Source organism: Pteronotus mesoamericanus, unplaced genomic scaffold (assembly GCF_021234165.1).
Source record: "Pteronotus mesoamericanus isolate MK-2021 breed Mesoamerican mustached bat unplaced genomic scaffold, CSHL_Meso_final contig_613, whole genome shotgun sequence".
NCBI lineage: Eukaryota > Metazoa > Chordata > Mammalia > Chiroptera > Mormoopidae > Pteronotus > Pteronotus mesoamericanus.
In genome coordinates this window covers 82,797-102,855 of record NW_026555221.1, presented here as the reverse complement: position 1 = coordinate 102,855, position 20,059 = coordinate 82,797, and the positions used below count along the sequence as shown (strand labels likewise).

Sequence of the window (20,059 nt, the reverse complement as noted above, 5' to 3'; positions counted from 1 at the left end):
ACTGACATGATGACCGAGGGGGAATTGTTCCTGAAATGAGGGACTCTCTGAGTGCTTCTGCGTCTAGAGTAAAAGATAATGGAAAGGTATGGCAACCAACCAAAGAAAATTAGGGCCTTTTTGGAATAAAGATTTAGATTATACCGACAGCTAATTTATGCCAAACAAACAGGTTTTAGCAGAGGACAAAGGAAACGGGGAATGGGAAGTGGAAGACGGAAGCTGTAAAGATCAAGTGTGCTGTTGTGATCAATTGGTGTGTGCACGTGTGTGTGTTCATGCACGTAAGCTAGTTTGTTCTTCACTGTCACCTTCCTTGTATTCCTTACACCCTGAGTGCAGGTGGAGCTCGCCCTCAGAGATGAGGTATAGCTAACGTTGCCCACACACGGACACCGTGACCCATGAAGGTGGCCTTGAGTACGAAGAATGGTTGCGCGTGGTTGTGCGGCTGCTGCCTGGATGGAAGTTCAAATGCAGATAAAATGATGTGGATGCTGAGCAGCCAAAGGGGTGGACGGTGCCAGTTTCTAAGCTCTTCCCTCGGCTCCAAGCCCACACGCCTTCACTCCAGTTGAGATGCGGGGCCTGCTTTGACACCCAGGTTTACGTGAGCATCTGTCAGCAAGGCACCAGAAGTAGACAGTAAGCTGAGGAGAGGAGAGAGAAAAGAAACTCCTTGATTTCCTGTTTCTCCGTCCAAGTCACCTCAGAAATGTTCTTCCCTCTGTCTGTTGGCTCCACTTTGCAGATTTTGTTCCTACCTACCTGTCACCAGTCTCTTCCGTCCTTCAGAGGAACAAGCCGTGGCTGGCCAGCACCTGTTCCTCAGCAGCCTGGACATGGACGGTGACCTCTGAACTCCTGGGACACCGAGCCAACCACACAGCTCCCGGTTGTCAGAAGTCCAAGACCCAGCTCCGCAAGCCCCTCTGCTTCCCCTGGGCTCTGGAGGACCCGGCGTGAGCCAGGGCTGGGCAACCTTCGCAGGGGCCTGGGCGACCCTCACAGACGCCCTTCTGAGGCACCAGCTGGTCCGTGTCTCCTTCTCCGATGCTTGGGCACCAAGACTCCAGGTTTTACTAACCGAACCTCTTCCTTCGCATTCCCAGGCCTAGAAATGGTGGCTTCTTTCTGCAGGTCTCTTTCTCTGCAATCCTCGGTGTTCTTGCGCTATTTCAGTTCTCAAACATATAGTTAGTAACTCTTTCATTACAGTTTCTCTGGTAAAATATCTGATGTGGTGTTTTCCGGACTGGATCCTGACTGATATATACATATGTTTTAAAATAACAGCTCAAATTCTGTCCGTATATCTGTTGTAATCTGCATCCTCCAAGCGGAATGCCATGTAGAACTTGAAGTGCTGAAGTGAGTCACAGCAGTTACAGCAAGTTTGGCATGGGAACACACACAGTGCTTGAAAAATGTTTTTCATATTTTACCGCATTCGATGCTTTCTCTTCCATTCACTTAATAAAGCTTTCACTGAACAACCTCTACTTATAAGGCACAGGGCCAGGTACCGATAATATGCCAATAAGAAGGCATTACCTCTGCAGAGGTAACTTGTTTTTATTTTTTTTTAAATTTATTTACTTTTTAAATACATTTGTCTCTGCCTCCCCCCCACCTCTTTCCCTTGCCCCCTCCCTCCTTCCTTCCCTCAGCTCCTCCACTTTGGTTTTGTCCATGAGTCCTTGCTATATGTTCCTTGACTTTCCCCTTCCCTTCCCTTTCCCTGCCCCCCCCTTCCCTCTTGTCTCTGTTGATTTCTTTTCCTTTCAGTGTTGCTGGTCATATTTTCCTTGCATCTTTGCATTGTTGGTTAGGTTCCGCTTATAGGTGAGATCATATGGTATTTGTCTTTCGCCCCTGGCTTATTTCGCTTAGCATGGTGCTCTCCAGTTCCATCCATGCTGTCGTGAAGTTTAGTAGTTCTTTTTTTCTTTCTGCTGCATAGTATTCCATTGTGTATATGTACCATAATTTTTGATCCAATCATCTACTGATGGGCAATTAGGTTGCTTCCAACACTTGGCTATTGTAAATTGTGCTGCTATGAACATTGGGGTGCATAGGTTCTTTTGTATTGGCGTTTTGGTGTTCTCAGGGTATAGTCCCAGCAGGGGAATCACTGGATCAAAAGGCAGTTCCATTTTCAGCTTTCTGAGGAAATTCCACACTGCTTTCCATAGTGGCTGCACCAGTCTGCATTCCCACCAACAGTGGTCTAGGGTTCCCTTTTCTCCACAGCCTCGCCAGCACCTGTTGTTTGTGGATCTGTTTATGATGGCCATTGCAGAGGTAACTTGTAAATGGTCGGGACATATTTTTATTTCTTAGAAGAAGCTTTATAAAGTGTCCATTATAGAAGATTATAGGAGAGAGCTAGGACCTAGCTAGGGAGAATTATAAAGACAATTTCTGCTTTCTAGAAAGTTTTTATTTAAGATATCCATGATTTTGATGCTGAATCATTAATTAAATAGTATAGAGGTATGTAAAGGGACCAGGATAGAGCCCCACACTTAGGAAGCACTCAGTAAAATAGTCATTAAAAAAAGAGTTAAAAGTAGAGTGAATTCATTTCAAGGACTCTATAAATGGTGATCAGTGACAATAACAATGTGTAGCTTCTCCATGCGCCTTTGGAGTTCCATGTAGTGATCCCTAGGAGTGTCCCTGTGAGGCAGGCCTGGTGTCATTATTCCCATTAATTCATAAGGAAACAGACAAACAGTGAGTGAGTTACCAACGTTATGTAACCAAGAGGTAGTAGCACCAGGTGCAGGAAGCCCTGGCCCTTCACTGTTGGCTGCCACTCCTGCAGCGGGCCAGCCCCTTCCTCAGGGCCCCCATCACGTCCCGGTTCCTTAAGCTATAAATGAGGGGGTTGAGCATAGGGGTAAGGACCGTGTAGAAGATCGAGACCACTTTGTCATGACTTGGGACCCGGTAGCGCCTAGGCCTCAGGTAGATGAACATGGCTGCCCCGTAGAAGAGGGAGACAGCTGCCAAGTGGGAGGAACAGGTGGCCAGACCCCTTTTACCAGCCCGAGCAGAGCGCATATGGAGCACAGTTCCCAGGATGCGAACGTAGGAGGCCACGATGATGGAGAAGGGAAGGAGCAGCATGAAGACACAGCAAAAAAATATCACATTCTCAAAAAGGGTTGTGTCTACACATGTGAGCTTCAATAGGGATAGCATTTCACAGAAGAAATGGTCCACAACCCTTGAGCCACAGTAGGGGAAGGTCATCACTACCACCATCTGGATCAAACCATCTAGTATCCCGAAGGCCCAGGAGCTACCAGCGATCTGGAGACACACCCTCTGACTCATGCGGACAGAATAGTGCAGCGGGTGGCAAATGGCTACATAGCGGTCATAAGCCATGAGCCCCAGCAGAAGCCCCTCCGATCCCACGAGAGAGACGAAAAGGCCGATTTGTACGCCGCAGCCCACAAAAGAGATGGCCTTCCTGCCAGACAGGAAGCTGGCCGCCATCTTCGGCACATTGGTACAGACCAGCATGAGGTCCATGAGGGAGAGCTGACTGAGGAAGAAGTACATGGGGGTGTGAAGTCGAGGATCTATGCCGATGAGGGCGAGGAGGAGGACGTTTCCACAGAGGGCCGCTGAGAACACCACCATGACCACAGAGAAGAGAGCACGGTCAGCTGGGCCGTGGGAAAAGATGCCCAAGAGGATAAAGTCGTCTGAGGAGGACTCATTCAACCACATCCCCGTGGCTCTGTAGTTGTTCCTGGGCTCCTGAGAACATGAACAAAAATGTTGGATTGACTGGCAGTTCTATTTTAAAAAAGATTTTATGTATTTATTTTTAGAGAAGGGGAAGGGAGGCAGAAAGAGAGGGAGAGAAACATTGATGTGAGAGAGGAACATGGATTGGTTGCCTCTTGAACACGCTGTGATCACGGGCTGAATCCAAACCCTCGCATGTGCCCTGATGGAAATCGAGATGGCAACCTTTCACTTTGTGAGACAATGCTCCAGCCAACTGAGCCACACCGCCCATGGCCTGACTGGCATTTCTCATTGACCTCCACACGCACACCTTCAGCCAGCTGTTTGGTTTGTCACTCATGAGTCCTCAACAACATAAACTTTGGGTCATGACCAGGGTCCCACTTCATATACCTCTGATTCAGCAGTGGAACCCTGGTAGTTCGTAGACCGATCTATGTATCTTTATTGGTGAATAATCTTACCAAGAAGAGTAGAAACTGAGCTATTTTATGTGATAAGACCTTTCTGCAAGCACAGTCTTCGCTTTATTATATGATAGTGAGTCTTTTATGATATCCCATAGATTTGGTAAACTACCTACAACAGGACTGGAGAGTTCAGTCAAGAGACCACCTATGTGTATTATAGAAAGAGAAGGGAAGGAAATGAAGCGTGAGCTGCTCTTTAGTGCACATATTTCCCTATGTTCTGAGAGTTCTATCCAGCTAGCCACTCTGTTATATTTATAATGTAGATGAAGAAATGCTTTCTAGTGCCTCACATGAGAAGGAACAGTCACAACTGGGTGCCAATGCTGTCACTTATGTTAAGGTTGACAAAAAAGATGCAGGCTTAAGAGGGAGAAGCAATGATTTGGTATTCAATCCTCAAGAGTAGTGTGGTCTTCAATTATATGGCTGCTTTTAAAATACCCCCAGGACACAGCAGGCCCTCTGCTGCTTCCCCTCCTCTGAGGCAGGCTGCTCTAGCAAGCAAGGCTCACTGGCTGGGTCCTGATGCACTGACAGAGCCAGCCCATTAGGGATGACTCCTGCCTGTAACTTGACCCTTAGGGTTACATGTGCTTCATTTAGCAGGAAAAGGCATTGACTGAATTTGATATATTTACATGACTACAGGTATTTGTTGCTGTAGAGTCTTTGACCATAATGTTATATGTAATAGGAACTGTCTTGTAAGCTTGAAAAAGAAGTTTTTATTTTCAGAACAAAACAAAAAAACCAGGACAGAAACTCAGTAGATGTTGGCTGATAAACATATACAAGTAATACCTGCTTACTAAGTTATCTTTAATAGAAACAAGAGTTGTTTTTTTTTAAATCCTCACCCCAGGACATGCCTATTAATTTTAGAGAGAGAGGAAGGGAGGAAGCAGGGAAGGGAGGGAGGGAGAGAGGGAGAGGGAAACATTGATGCAAGAGAGAAAAATCAATTCGTTGTCTCTTGCACACGCTCCCACAGCCTAAGTATGTGCCCTAACCGGGAATCAAACCTGTGACCTTTAGGTCCATGAGAAAATGCTCTACACTGACCAGGGCCAAAGAGCTTTCTTTATAAAAATTTTTCTAATATCTTCCTTCTGACTTTCTAATGAAACATTTATTATTTGTCTTATAAATTTTTCAATTAACTTATTTGGAGCATGTCAATGAAAAGTGTTTCTTGATTTTGGTCAAGGATTTTTTCTAAATATGTTATATAAAAGGGGACCAGAGACTGATTTTGAGGCAGGAGATAGTCAGCAAGGAGGAAACTCCAGAGGTGCCCCAGGAGATAAAGAACATGGATAAAGGGCGGAGACCCTGTCCTAAGTCTGGTAGTTTCTGCATCTGCAGAAGCATTGAATCCTAGTGAATCAGGACTGCCCCTGCGCAGAAGATGCTACCTGACCCTTGCTTCATTATAATGAATTAGCATTGTGGGACCCTCTTCCCAGTAGCCAATCAAGGAAAGGAAGGCCCACTCTAAGGAATCAAAGTCCCCCAACGCCTTTTTTTTTTGCCCTGCTCCAGCTGCCCCTGCTGCTTGCTGCTGCTGCTGCTGTTTGGCTCTTCTCCTTTCTTCTCTGTTCCACTCTGCTCCGAGCTGGCCTGTTCCCATGTTCTGTGTGGCTTAATAAATCTGCTTTTCCTCGCTTTCTGCTATAAACTCTGTGTGTTCGGTTCAATTTTTTGTCCACGATCACCAAGAACCTGGTTATCTGTGCCCACCTGTGACAATTTTACATATAAGAAAAACAGCATTTTGCAAGCTGCCTAGAAAACAATGAATCAAAGATGTGGAGTTTGTCAGCTGAGAAGAGGCAGGGCTCTCTGCCAGGCCTAGTGCCAGGCAAAATTCAATCAGTTAAAATAATATGACGTTTGCATCTGTTTTTAATTTGGCCTTACAGTCAACCATAAAGAAGGCACAGTGAGATTATTAAAGTAGACCATCTTTTACAGATGAGGAGATCGAGGCTCTGAGAAGTTGGCTGCATCATCCAAAGTTACATGGTTAGCAAATGTGGGAACACGACTCGAGAAGCCGCTTTTGGAATCTAAGTTCTGACTGCTTAAGCTATGGGTGAAGAAGCAGGGAGCCCCGTCACAGGCTGCTGGGACCTGTAATTACACCCATGGCGAGTGCTCTCAGGTCATGGAATGTGAGGAAGGAGGCCACAGGGAAAGGGACCACTTGGAGTAGGGTCAGTTGGGGGCCCCTTCATGACAGAAGCAGGTTTGAACTGAGCCTGAGAGACAATGGCATTATGACAAAAGGAGTCTGGAGGAAGATATACTGGGAGAATAGAACAGCATGAGCAAAACCAAAAGGGGCAAACGGAAGTCCTATCTGCCGAGCTGCAGAGGTCAGTTCAGGTGGTGCCGAGGCTGTTGTGGGGCAAAAATATCCTTAGAAGGGCAAGCAACCTTATTTTGAAGAAATCTGCGGTGTTTCCATTTCCCTTTTCTCTGATTCTTGGCTCACCCAGCAGCCTTCTGACCTGTAATACGGACTCTTAAAAACCAGAGGTCCTTTTGCTCAACACAGAGCAGGTTTCCTGTCAGATACAGAGCGCTCATTACTGTTAATTAAACAAGGAGGCCATTAGGCTGACTGGCTGCAACACCTTAGTAGCCTACAAAGCAAACCCAAACCTAAGCCTGTAAATGTCTCAAAACCAAGATGTCAAAGCACAAACAGCAACTAGGATTTCCAAGTAAGTCAAAGGTTTATATAGAGCCAGTTAAATAATTTTCTTGCTTATCTTCTGCCTTTTCTCTGTAAAAGTCTTTTTCCTGGTCTGTGGAGCTCTCCTAATCACTTTCAGTTTGATGTAGCCTGATTAGAATTTATTTTTGCTCATATAAACTCTTAAAAATTTTAATATGTCTCAGTGCATCTTTTAAAATCACAGATGAATACTTTATCACTTACGGTTATTAAATTCCTATCTTGTGAGTTGTTTAGTATAAACAGAGCCCCCCAAAACTAGATGGAAGTTACAATTTCCGACCCTGTGACACTCGGGGAAAGGCCTCGCAGTGATGGTCAGGAGGCTGAGGCGGACACACCAGAGACTCCATCCGCCCTCCTGTCTCCAAATAACTCCAGAATCTCTATCACATCCTAACACCCCTTGCCAGGCCGAGCACCGGCCCCAAATTTCCAACTCCCTGAGGAATATATATAATCATATGTCCTCCTGACACCCCAAACAGGAAAGAGCAATTCTTATACGCATATACCAGGAAAGCAATATTTCCTATTTCCATGTTATTTTTTTTTAAAATAATACTTTACTGTTCCAACCATTCACGTTCAAAATGACCTGCTGGGATACTCCCTGTGATCTGTATCAAACAGTCTCCTGGTTCTGCCTCTTCGCCTGTTACGGAGATTCCTGCTTCTTACAACAGCCTCGGAGTTGCCACTATGTACAGAGCATCACCACTGCGCCAGCAGCCATGCGATGGCCCTGCCCGGGCGCCTCCCTGGGCACCGCATGTGTACGCACCTCACGGAGTGTCCCTCTGTGGGTCACTGAACTGCTCGAAACTGAGCAGAGCTCCACCTCTAACCGATCGATGCCCCAGAATGGTCCGCTCTCCCTTCATCTAAATAAGCCCTACGCTCCACCTGAACTGACCTCTGCAGCTCGGCAGATAGGACTTCCGTTTGCCCCTTTTGGTTTTGCTCATGCTGTTCTATTCTCCCAGTATATCTTCCTCCAGACTCCTTTTGTCATAATGCCATTGTCTCTCAGGCTCAGTTCAAACCTGCTTCTGTCATGAAGGGGCCCCCAACTGACCCTACTCCAAGTGGTCCCTTTCCCTGTGGCCTCCTTCCTCACATTCCATGACCTGAGAGCACTCGCCATGGGTGTAATTACAGGTCCCAGCAGCCTGTGACGGGGCTCCCTGCTTCTTCACCCAGCAGCAGGAGGGTTAGCCCCATCTGAAGTTCAAGGTAGATGTAACTCTTGTGCTCAAACTATGCCATTGGTTCCTCCCGCACTCAGGGCAAGGCCAAGTCCTTACAAGGCCCCCAAGCCATGCAAGGCCACAAGTGGCCCAGCACTGTGGCTGCCCTCCCCACACCCAGGGCTGCGACAGGGCGTCTACCTCTCTTCTCCCTCCGGTGCTCAGTTACAGGAGCAGGCCAGACACAATCCTACCTCAGGACCTTTACCCTTCCCTCGCAATGGCTCAGTCCTCCCCCAGGTACCTGCAGGGCTCCCTCCGACTTCAGATCTCCTGGTGTCATGGAAGGCTTCTCTCAAATGCCCCAGGTTCCTACACAGACATGTGTAGACTAAATAAAATAATGAATCATTAATTAACATGCAGTTGCAACCTCAATTTCTGAGCTCCAATGGCCTGGACTTGTTCATTGCAGAACTTGTTCATGATTCAAATAGGAGTTCACTGTTGGACTCCTTCTTATGTTGGACAATGAGTGATAGTGTTAAGAAAATATCTTCAGGTATTTACAACAGACAAGAATGTTCTCAACAAATGAATGATAGTCACATCTAGAAAACCTTTGTTTGGGGTGTATTCATGTCTCCCTTATCTCCCTGCAAAGTGGAAATGAGGAGACCTCACAGGACATGCTTTCTGTGGAAAGACACAGGGAATTTCCTAAACTAGGATGGGCCTGCCCAGGTCCGCAACAGGGAGCAGGCCCCAGCCCTGGAAGTTGTGTCCCTGCAGCTAATCACAGGCAGCTGTGGTGTGAGGGCAGCGGTGGGAGGGGCCGTCTGCGGGAGCAAATCGCTGGTTTTCCAGCCTTCAAACCGTCTTGGCCAAATCGAGACTCAACCAACCAACTGAGCAAATAAAGTCTCCCAGACCTCACAGCGGAAATTCCTCCTCCTGCGCGGGAGACAGTCAGTCTTACCTGCTGTGGGCAGAGGCATCTGGCTGCACACACCTGCAAGGAGGTGTACCTTACACCTTCTTCTCTGCCCCCACCTTGTACTATAATGCTATATGGCTGCTTAGTGACATTTCTCTCCCTATCCTGGAGGGCTCCCTTGAACTATGCTCTTATACCCACTGTGCACTCAAGATTTTCACTTGGGTGGCTATGGGGCTTGTTCCACCTAAAGTGGCCAATTTCAGCCTTGGTTTCCCCTGGAGAAATACCTCTTTTAGCTTTTTTTCCTGGCTTAATTAAGGGCAGATCTGTTCAGTTGCCCAGCACACAACACATGGTTCATCTCAAATCTTCTTTTCTCTCACGTCCCAGAGACACCCGTGCTAGCTCTTCCTCCAAAATATGTCCACCTCAGACGACTTCTCACTCCCGCCCGCTCCCACGTGGCCACAGTGTCATTACGGCACTCCTATATGGTGGCAATGGCCTCTAACTGAGCTTGCCTTCCGATTCCTCCCCTCGACCCCAGTTTATTTGCTACATAGTGCTAGCGTGAACCCATGTCCTCAAAAACAGAAGCTGAGCCTGGCTGGGTGGCTCAGTTGGTTGAGCATTATTTCATACACCAAAATGTTGCGAGTTTGATTCCAGGTCAGGAACATACTTAGGTTGTGGGTTCGATCCCTGGTTGGAGCACATACAGGAGGCAACCAACTGATATTTCTCTGTCTCTCCCTTCTTTCCTCTCTCTCTAAAATCAATAAACATATCCTCAAATGAGGATTAAAAAAATTAAACTAAAAATGCTTCAATAATAAAGCCAGACTGTCTTGACCAGCCTTCCATCACCTCCCAGACCTCCTTTCACTCTGTGTTCCCTGCATTCCCTTGGCTCAGGTACTACCTGCTTCCTACTCCTTTTCCCACCCAGCAGGCGGACGCTAGGGCGGTGGGGGTTGGGGGAGCTTCACACCTACTCTAACCTGCCCACAGAAGGCTCTTCCCTGATAAGCTTCACAGTATCCCATCCCCTCAGCCAGGCTTCCTCAATACCTATTTAAACTTGAAACCCTTCTTTCCTCCCATTCCTTTCCTACTTTATGTTTCTCATAACACTTAATGAATTAGGCATGCTACATTTTATTTACATACATATGTTTTACTTGTCCTTTTTCAACTAGGACCTGTGTTCCCCGATGCCATATTTGCTCACAGTGGGACCTCAGCTCCTAGGACAGTGCCAGCATATATGCTGTTCTCAGCAGATATTGGGGAATGATTAAGTGTAACACTCAAAACAACCTAGGAAGTCTTTCTAGCATCTCACATGGTCAGTTTTCCTGCTCTCTAACTTTATTCCTTTTTCTGGGTTAGTTAATGGCTTTATTTTTCTTCCTAGAAATGACACCATAAAAGAAGAAGCCATCTCATCTCGAGAATACTCTTTCAGGGACGAGGTGACTCTATGTTCTGCGTCAGCCCTCCTTTCTCTCCCTTTCATCTCTCCACATTCATCCCTGGTCTTCCCGTTGTCAGCCACACCTCACCCCGGAACCCCGCCACCGAGCCCCCATTCCAGACAAAGGGAAGGCGGAAGGGAAAAGGTCAGGGAGACATTAAGGAAAGAAGGAGAGATGGAAGTAGATCAAAGGAAGAGGACTAGGAAAGGAGTGAGGACAGACATAACACTAGAAAGTACATACGCAACCCCACCAAAGAAGCACTGAAGGGGGCAGGCATTAGGAGGAAGAAGAAATGCTGATGAATAAAAATAGAAATGAAGACATAAACCAGAAATCAGTAACAGGAACTGCAGGGAAGAGACAAGGGGGTGGCGGGAAAATGACGCTCACTCACCTTAGGCCGTGTGCTCTGGAGGGAGAACGACCCCGCAGCTCCCCTGTGGAGGAGTTTCTGGGATGAAAACCACTCTGTCGTCCCTCACTCACTGGGTCAGAGGGGACAGAGGGGACGGGGAGACGCCTCTCCAGCTCTGACCTCTTCCCTCAGCCCCGACTTACCTCCCCACCTTTCTGTGGACTCTCTAGTTTAGACCCTTGGGGCTCAGCAAAAGGAGGAGGGAGAACGGGGACTCAGTCGAGGGGATGGTGGTGGGCAGGTGGGCCCCGAGCTAGGGCCTGCGCATCCCTTGCACCCTCTGGTGCCTGTCCACCGCCACGGGCTGCCGCTCAGCTCGGCTTGCAGACCTGTCTCCCCCTGCCCAGTGAGGCACTTAACGCAGAGCTGCAGTGAGGAGGGTAAAGCTGTCCCCTCCCAGGGGGAGCCCACAGACTTCAGCCCTGAAGCAGGAGCTCCCAAGATGACAATTAGAGAGACTCCAAAAGGGACCTCAGGGACAGGACCAGAAGCAGGCCCCATGGAGACTGTGTGAGGAAACCTGGTCAGGGGAGGGCCACAGGGCAGCCAGGGCTCAGGGAGGGGGACAGGTTTCTGGGGCTGTGTCCCCACACAGACACATTCCACATTTCCCCAGTCACCCCCTGGGCCATCGTGGGGTCTCCACTTGTGACTGCTCCATTGGCTCCCTCCACACTCCACCGCCCACACCTGTTCTTTACCTGCCCCCGGCGGTCAGCCCGCACCTACTGAGGGCCTAGGATAAGCAGAGCGCAAGGTGACATGTGCTGGATTCAAAGTGGGGCCCAGACCCCGCCCTGGACCCCAGGAGTTTATGACCCAGAGGGAGGGAAACAGAGCTCCCACCTTCACGAGGGTCAGATGGTGGCAGGGGTGCTGGGTGTCCCCCACACCCTGCCCCCGCTCCTCTGTGATCAGCATCCTCCCTGGCATGCTGCGGGCCGTCTGGTGCACAGGCCTTGCGTCCGCTCTCCCCCCGTAACCACGGAGAGCACTTCCTTTCACTCTCAAGAGTGTCCCAAGTTGGACAATAATTTTATAATCACTCTATTTTTGGTTTATTACTATAGAAGCAGGTCAGTTTTCAAAATGACATATTCACTGGGAACCAGATGGCCAAATAACCAATTTATCTTTTCCTTCTAGTTTTTTAGTTTTATTTGACTGGTTTTCATTTGGGGACTTTCACTGGAGGCTGGTGCCCACACAGGAGGGAGTAGATCACAGTGCTGAGAGGGGGGGACCCAAGGAGAGGTGGGAAGACCCGGGGAGGCAAAGAGGAGGGAACGGGGAGAGGGAGGCCTCCTGCCGCACCGGTTCAGGTGTACCAAGGCAGCTTTTGAAGAAATTTTCTACAACCATCTCACATTCTTTGCTACAGCCTCCTTCTCCGCTCACCCTCAACAACTCACTGATCTCCTGTTTCCTGTCAGTACTTGAAGTTAGTTGCCACCTTCACATTCTGGTCATGTTATTCTCCTGTTGGAACTTACCTTGCCTGCTTTTTTTTGTGTGTGTGTGTGAAACATACTTCATTCTATAAACACCCATCTAAAGTTCATTGTTATTATTCTCACCTTCCTATCCACAGCCTATATGAGCTCCTTCAGGCTGCCATATGAAATCTGGCATATTGCTATTTATACAACCTACACAGTGACTATGTGGAACTACTCATAGATTGCGTACAGCCAGGAAACAGCTCTACTTCGAGCCATACCGCTTCAGCATCTGGAGTCTCCCTCTTTACCTCCTGCTGAAGGGCAGGTTGATCCCAGAGTTCTCTGCTCAGCTCCAGGTAGACCACATTCCCACTTAGCTAATCAAGACCAACATTCAGGTTGGTTGCTATCCAACCTCATCCAGCACAACTTAAATCTCTTACCTAATTCAAAATCTCACCTACTGCCTCTGCATAGCTCAGGCCTGATTGTTTTGGGGACTCACTAAAGGGAAGAGGGGAGTAATCTGTTCTTTCACTCTTTCTTTTGCTCCTCTCATGATACATATGGATCTTTCTTATTCTTTTGTTTTGTAGACTTGGAGGAAAGAAATCAGGAATGCTAGGTAATGGGGCAATCTGTTGAAGTCTGTACATCAATGTCCTCTGTATTGATTAGTCTAAAGTCCAGGATGTGATTTATCTGTCTATCGATCACCTACCCACCTAGGTACTTGTCTATTTATGCATCCATGTATCTATGTATCTATATATGTATGTATCTATCATGTATCTATCATCTACCGTGTATCATCTCTGCATGTTGTTGTGTGTCCTTCCCACTCTCTGAGAACTCTGCAATTCCCTGGCCTGGGTAAACACTCCCCAGGTGATTGTGACACTCTCGTTTCTTGTCCCTGGAATTTTACTTTCAGCCCTTCACACAGATCACTATGAAAAAAGGATTTTTTCCAAGAAGTCTTGAGATGGTAACTTACCAAGCATTGACTTGACAAACATTCAGTCTTGTTACCTTGACCCTGGACTGCTGCTGCACTGCGATCCACTCTTGTCAACATGATCTGCTCCAGCTTGTCTCCAAGCGCCAGTCCCACATTGGTGTCCATCCACACGTTCCTTAGAAAACACACACACACACCAGGCTCTGCCTGGAGACTTCTCACTTGGCTGGACCCTATGGACTCAGACCCATGAATGTCTAGTCTGGGATCCTCCATCCAGCTAGTCCCCCTTTCAGAGGTGCACTCAAGAAGGGAGCTTTTGAATCCCCTCATTCAAGGAGCAGAGAATGGAAGTGCCGCTGTAGCTGAACAGAGTTGGGTTTATTAATTCTTGCTGCAGCTTGGGGAACAAAGGGGTGTTTAATAGGAAGGTGTAAGAAGAGTATGTGATAGGGTTGTTGAACTTGTTGTACAAGGTAACTTCTATCTTGTTACCATAAGGTTTTCTGTTAACCTACACATTGAACACATCAATCCTTGCAGAAATGCAACCCCCAACTCTGTTTGACATCAGTTGTGTTTTTAGTGATCTTTGAGTGATGGACTTGTATTAGTTTTCACAGGCAGCCATGACAAAATACCATAGACTATGTGGCTTAAACAACAAAAATTAATTTTCTTAGTTCTGAAGGCTGGAAAGTCCAACATCAAGTGTGCGGCAGGGTTTGGTTTCTGAGTGGTCTCTCTTCCTGCCTTACTAACAACCACTTTCTCTCCCTATTACCTTTCCTCTGAGCGTGTGTAGAGAGAGAGAAGAAAGAGTGAGCTTTCCTTTGGAGGACACTAATGCTATCAGATAAGGGCTCTACCCTTAAAAACTTTTTACCTTAATTACTTTCTTACTACAAATATAGTCACACTGGGTATCAGAGTTTCAACACATGAATTTGGGTGGTGAGGGGACAAACATCTATTCCATAATGGACATGAATGATACTTTCAACTTTGGAATCAAATAAATGCTTTACATAATTAAGCAAAATTCAGTCAAACAGAAAATTGTTCTATCATGAAGCATCCTATTTTCAGAAAACTAGAAAACATGGACAAAAATTTTTAAAACCCAGAACACATCAGAAAAACATGAAGACAGCTACGACTGAAGAGCCAGAATTGTGGAGAAAGGAAAGTATGCTAAGGTGAACTCACTGTATGTGCACTTTTTCCCTTGAGGCATCAGTTGATTAATAAGTGGTAGGAGGTTCAGAGCATGAGAAACTCAGCATAAAACAGATTAAAAAGTTGATAATTTTAGTAGTCTGCTGTGCTGGAGATGCAAAAATAAATATGAGGGCTCAGCAATGAAGAAACTCCTCTTGCCCTGACTGATAGCACAGTCAGTCGATGTTCTGTAAAGTAAAAAGTCTTTTGTTTAATTCCCAGTCAGAGCACGTGCCTGGGCTGCGGGTTCAGCCCTGGTTGGGGTGTGTGTGTGAGGCAACCAATCAATGTCTCTCTCCTTCTCTTTCTCCTTCCCTTCTCCTCTCTCTAAAAATAAATAAATATTTTTTAAAAAGAAAAGAAACACTTCTCCTCTCAAAAATCTACCTAGACTTTTAGTTAAAATTCTGGAATGGACACAGCCTAGAAGCAATGAAGAGCTGAACGTAGACCTGCTCTCACACAGGCTGAGAGAAGCTTCAAAAAACCTCAACCCTAAGCGATATCACAATGGCCTGCTAACCTCTCTATCCACTAAATGCAGATTACCTTTTCAGAACTACAATGAACTTCTATTTATTTCTACAGTTTTTCAAATTAACAAGAATGCCAGAAGCTAGGTCCAAATAATCAAAAATTATAATAAGCAATGAAAGCAGATATATAGAGAGATTCAAGCATTAATGTTATCACAAATAGACTTTGAAATAACTGTTATTTATATGTTTAAATTAAAAACAGCACAATGGAATACTTTACTAGAGAATTGGAATGAATAAAAAAATGTCAATTTGAAAACTTAGAATGAAGAAATGTACAAACTAAAATTATAAACCCAATACATGGATTTACCTGCAAATTAGATATAGCTGAAAATAAAAGCAGTACCAGTAAGAAAAATTCAAGCTGAAGCACATATAGAAAAAGGGTGAGAAATATAGAAAAGACTATAAAATATATCAGAAGAGAATGCAGTCAAAACAGCTGTGTCATAGGCCAGCCCCACACATGAATACACCCCCATCAGTCACGCTGGGCCTCACAGACGGTGGAGTTGGAGACCAACCCCATCCCAGTGTGCATGGAGCAATGGAGGCCCAACTGCAACAGGTGGGTACATGCAACCTACATATGGGACACCCTTTGCACACCTGACTCCGGTGACCGAAAGAATTGTACTACTTGGCCCCACAAGACACCTTCATACAAGCCCACTATTTCAGGACAAAGATGGGTAGCTAATTCATAAAATAACACAGAGAGATAGGCAAAATAAGGAGGCAAAAGAATATTTTCAAAACAGAATGACAAGATAAAAACTCCAGAAAAGGAACTAAAAAAAAATGGAGATGAGGCATCCACCAGATAATTAATTCAAAGTAATAGTCACAAACATGTTCCCCAAAGTTAGGAGAAAAATGAATGAACCCTGGGAAAACTTCAACAAAGAAGAGAATAAATCAGAACTGAAAAATACCAAAACTGGAATGAAATAAATATATTAGAGGGGATTAACAGCAGAGTAGATGGTGCAGAAGAATGAATTAGCAAACTACAACACTAGAAACCACCCAATAGCAATGACCAAAAAAATTTTTTTCTTAAATGAGGATAATTTAAGGTACTTCTGTAACAACATCAAACATACTAATATTTGAATTATAGAGGCCCCAGAAAGAGAAAAGAGAGAGAAAAGGACAGAAAACCTATTTGAAGAAATAATGACTGAAAACTTTTCTAGCCTGGTGAAGGAAACAGACATATAAGTTCAGAAAGCATAGAAAGTCCCAAACAAGACGTACCTCAAGGGACCCACAAGAAAAGACACATCACAATTAAAACAAATAAGAATGGAAATAATAAAAACTACAGCAGAATTAAATGAAATAGACAACAGAAAGCAATAGAAAAAATTAATGCAACAAAGAGCTGGTTCTTTGAAAAGATAAATAAAACTGACAGACCTCTGGCTAGACTCACTAAGAAAAGAGAAAAAAAAGATTCAAATAAAATCAGAAATGAAAGAGGAGAAGTCATAATGGACACCACAGAAATACAAATTACTATCAAATTTAATGGTCTAGAAGAAATGGGAAAGTTCTTAAAAATATATAAACTTCCTAGTCAGAGACATGAAGAACTGGAAAATCTAAACAGACTGATCAAGAGTAAGGAAATTGAAACAGTCATCAAACATCTTCCAAAAAATAAAAGTCCACGGCCTGATGGCTTCTTTAATGAATTCTACCAAACATTCAAAGAAGATCTAATATCAATTTTTTTCAAACTCTTCCAAAAAATTGAAGAAGAAGCCGTACTTTCTAACTCACTTTATGAAGCCAACATTATCCTGATACCCAAACCTGGCAAGGACAACACAGAAAAGAAGTTGTAAACCAATATCACTTATGATATAGATGCAAAATTCTAAATAAAATATTAGCAAACTAAATACAACAATGCATTAAAAAGGTAATACATCACAATCAAGTATGGTTTATTCCATGGGTGCGAGGATGGTTCAGGCATGAAAAATTAACAAAATAAAAAAATAAAAATTAGGCCTTGCAGACACCAAAGCCACCTCAGATCTTCCAGCACCCCACCATGGTCAACCCCTGCCGCCATGTTCTTCAACATCACTGCTGAGGATGAGCCATTGGGCTGCATCTCCTTTGAGCTGTTTGCAAACAAAGTTCCAAAGACAGAAAACTTTCATGCTCTGAGCACTGGGGAGAAAGGATTTGGTTATAAAGGTTCCTGCTTTCACAGAATTATTCCGGGATTGATGTGCCAGGGGAGTGACTTCACACACCACAATGGCACAGGGGGCAAGTCCATCTACGTGGAGAAATTTGATGATGAGAATTTCATCCTGAAGCACACAGGTCCTGGCATCTTGTCCATGGCAAATGCTGGACCCAATACAAACGGTTCCCAGTTTTTCATCTGCACTGGACAAGACTGAGTGCCTGGATGGCAAGCACGTGGTCTTCAGCCAGGGGAAAGACGGCATGGGTGTTGTGACAGCCATGGAGCGCTATGGGTCCAGGAATGGCAAGACTAGCAAGAAGGTCACCATTACAGACTGTGGACAACTCTAATAAATTTGACTTGTGTTTTATCTTAACCACCAGACCACTCCTTCTATAGCTCAGGGGAGCACCCCTTCACCCACACCTGCTTTGAATGTTCTATAATCTTCATGTTCTTGCCACAGTTCATTGGGTTCCATGTTTTCCTTACTCCCTCCAAGTTTAGCTGGATTGCAGAATTAAGTTTATGATTATTAAATAAAAACTAAACAAAAACTAAAAATTATATGATCATATCAATAAATGCAGAAAAAGCATTTGACAAGATACAATATCCACTTATGACTAAACACACACAATAAAATGGATATAGAGGGAAACTACATCAACTTATTCAAGGCCATACATGACAAAGCCTCAACTTATATCATATTCAATAGTGAAAAACTGAAAGCTTTTCATCTAAGATCAGGAACAAGACAAGCATGCCCGGTCTCACCACTGTTAATCAACATAGTACTGGAAGTCCAAAGCAATCAGGTAAAAGAAAGAAAGGCATCCAAATTAGGAATGAGGAAGCATAATTGTCACTTTTTTGCAGATGACATGATTCTATATATAGAAAACCCTAAATACTCCACCAAAACAAAGTATTAGAAACAACAAAATGTAATAAAGTTTCAGGATACAAAATCAATGTACAAAAATCCATTGTATTCCATTATACTAACTGTGAAATATAAGAAAAAAATGAAAAAGAAAGCAATTCCATTGCAGTTGCAACAGAAAGAATAAAATACTCAGGCATAAACTTACAAAGTAGGTGAAGGACCAAAAACTACAAGCCATTATTGAAAGAAATTGAAAAAAACCATGAAGAAATGAAAAGATATTCCACATTCATTGATTGGAAGAATCAACATATTCAAATGACTCTATTACCTAAAACAATATGCAGATAAAATGCATTTCCTATATCAATCTCAATGGTATTTTTCAAAAAATATAAACACACCATATACAAAAATAAACTCAAGATGGATAAAAGACTTAAATATAAGTCACAACACCATAAAAGTCCTAGAGGAGAACATAGGCAGGAAACTCTTAGATATCCCATGCAGTAATACTTTCACTGATATATACCCTAGAGCAAGGGACATAAAGGAAAACATAAACAAATGGACTTCATCGAAATAAGAAACTTCTGTACCGCTAAAGAAAATATCAGCAAAATGAAAAGGGAGCCAGCCATATAGGAAAATATATTTGCCAATGATAACTCAGACAAGGGTTTGATCTCAAAAATATATAAAAAACTCACACGACTACATTCAAGGAAAACAAACAATCCAATTTAAACAATGGGCAAAGAACCTGAACAGACACTTCTCCAAGGAGGACATACACAGGGCCCATAGTTATGAAAGGTTGCTCTTCATCACTAGCCATCAAAGAAATGCAAATTAAAACCACATTGAGATACCACTTCACACCCATCGGAATGGCCATCATAAATAAATCAACAAACAATGGGTGCTGGCGAGGTTGTGGAGAAAAGGGAACCCTAGTACACTGTGGTGGGAATGCAGACTGCTGCAGCCACTGTGGAAAACAGTTTGGAATTTCCTAAAAAGCTAAAAATGAAACTGCCTTTTGACACAGCAATTCCACTGCTGGGATTATACCCTAAGAATCCCATAACACCAATTCAAAAACCTGTGCACCCCAGTGTTCATAGCAGCACAATTTATAATAGCAAAGTGCTGAAAACAAGCTAAGTGGTCATCAGTAAATGAGTGGATCAAAAAACTATGGTACATTTACACAATGGACTACAACACAGAGGAAAGAAAAAAAGAGCTACTACCCTTTGCAACAGCATGAATGGAACTGGAGAGCATTATGCTAAATGAAATACACCAGGTGATAAAAGACAAATACCATATTATCTCACCTATAGGTGGAACCTAATCAGCAAAGCAAGCCCGCAAGGAAAATATGACCAGCGACATTGAAAGAAAGAAGAAACTGACAGAAATGGGAGGTAGGGAGGGAAAACAAAAAATAAGCAGAACTGCCAGAAAATCAACTGTATGAAAGTCTGACAACCAAGGAGTTAAAGAAGAAATATTCATCCACATTGGTAGGAGGAGTGGAGAGGACATGCAGCAAGGGAGCAGCTGGAGGACTGGGTGGGTGAGACCAAGGCTGGCAGTCCCATGTTCATGTGCAGATAAACCAGGAGGAACAACAGGCAAGTGAGACAGACCATGCAACACGAAGTTCCAATGCAGGAAAAGAAAGCCTCAAAACCTCTGGCTGTAAAAACCTGTGGGGGTGTGGCAGTGAGAGAAACTCCCAGCCTCACAGGAGAGTTTGTT

At 44.5% G+C, this 20,059-nt stretch overlaps 1 protein-coding gene and 1 pseudogene across 1 annotated transcript; one reads left to right on the top strand and one right to left on the bottom strand.

Moving 5' to 3' along the window:
• Positions 1 to 2,808: 2,808 nt before the first annotated feature.
• Positions 2,809 to 3,807, bottom strand: LOC129076609 (olfactory receptor 2V2-like). Its single transcript, XM_054580732.1, has one exon. It carries the CDS (start codon positions 3,748 to 3,750, stop codon positions 2,809 to 2,811), a length of 942 nt encoding a protein of 313 aa, XP_054436707.1. The 5' UTR covers positions 3,751 to 3,807.
• Positions 3,808 to 17,266: 13,459 nt separating this feature from the next.
• LOC129076608 (peptidyl-prolyl cis-trans isomerase A-like) lies at positions 17,267 to 17,744 on the top strand (annotated as a pseudogene).
• The last annotated feature ends 2,315 nt before the right edge of the window (positions 17,745 to 20,059 follow it).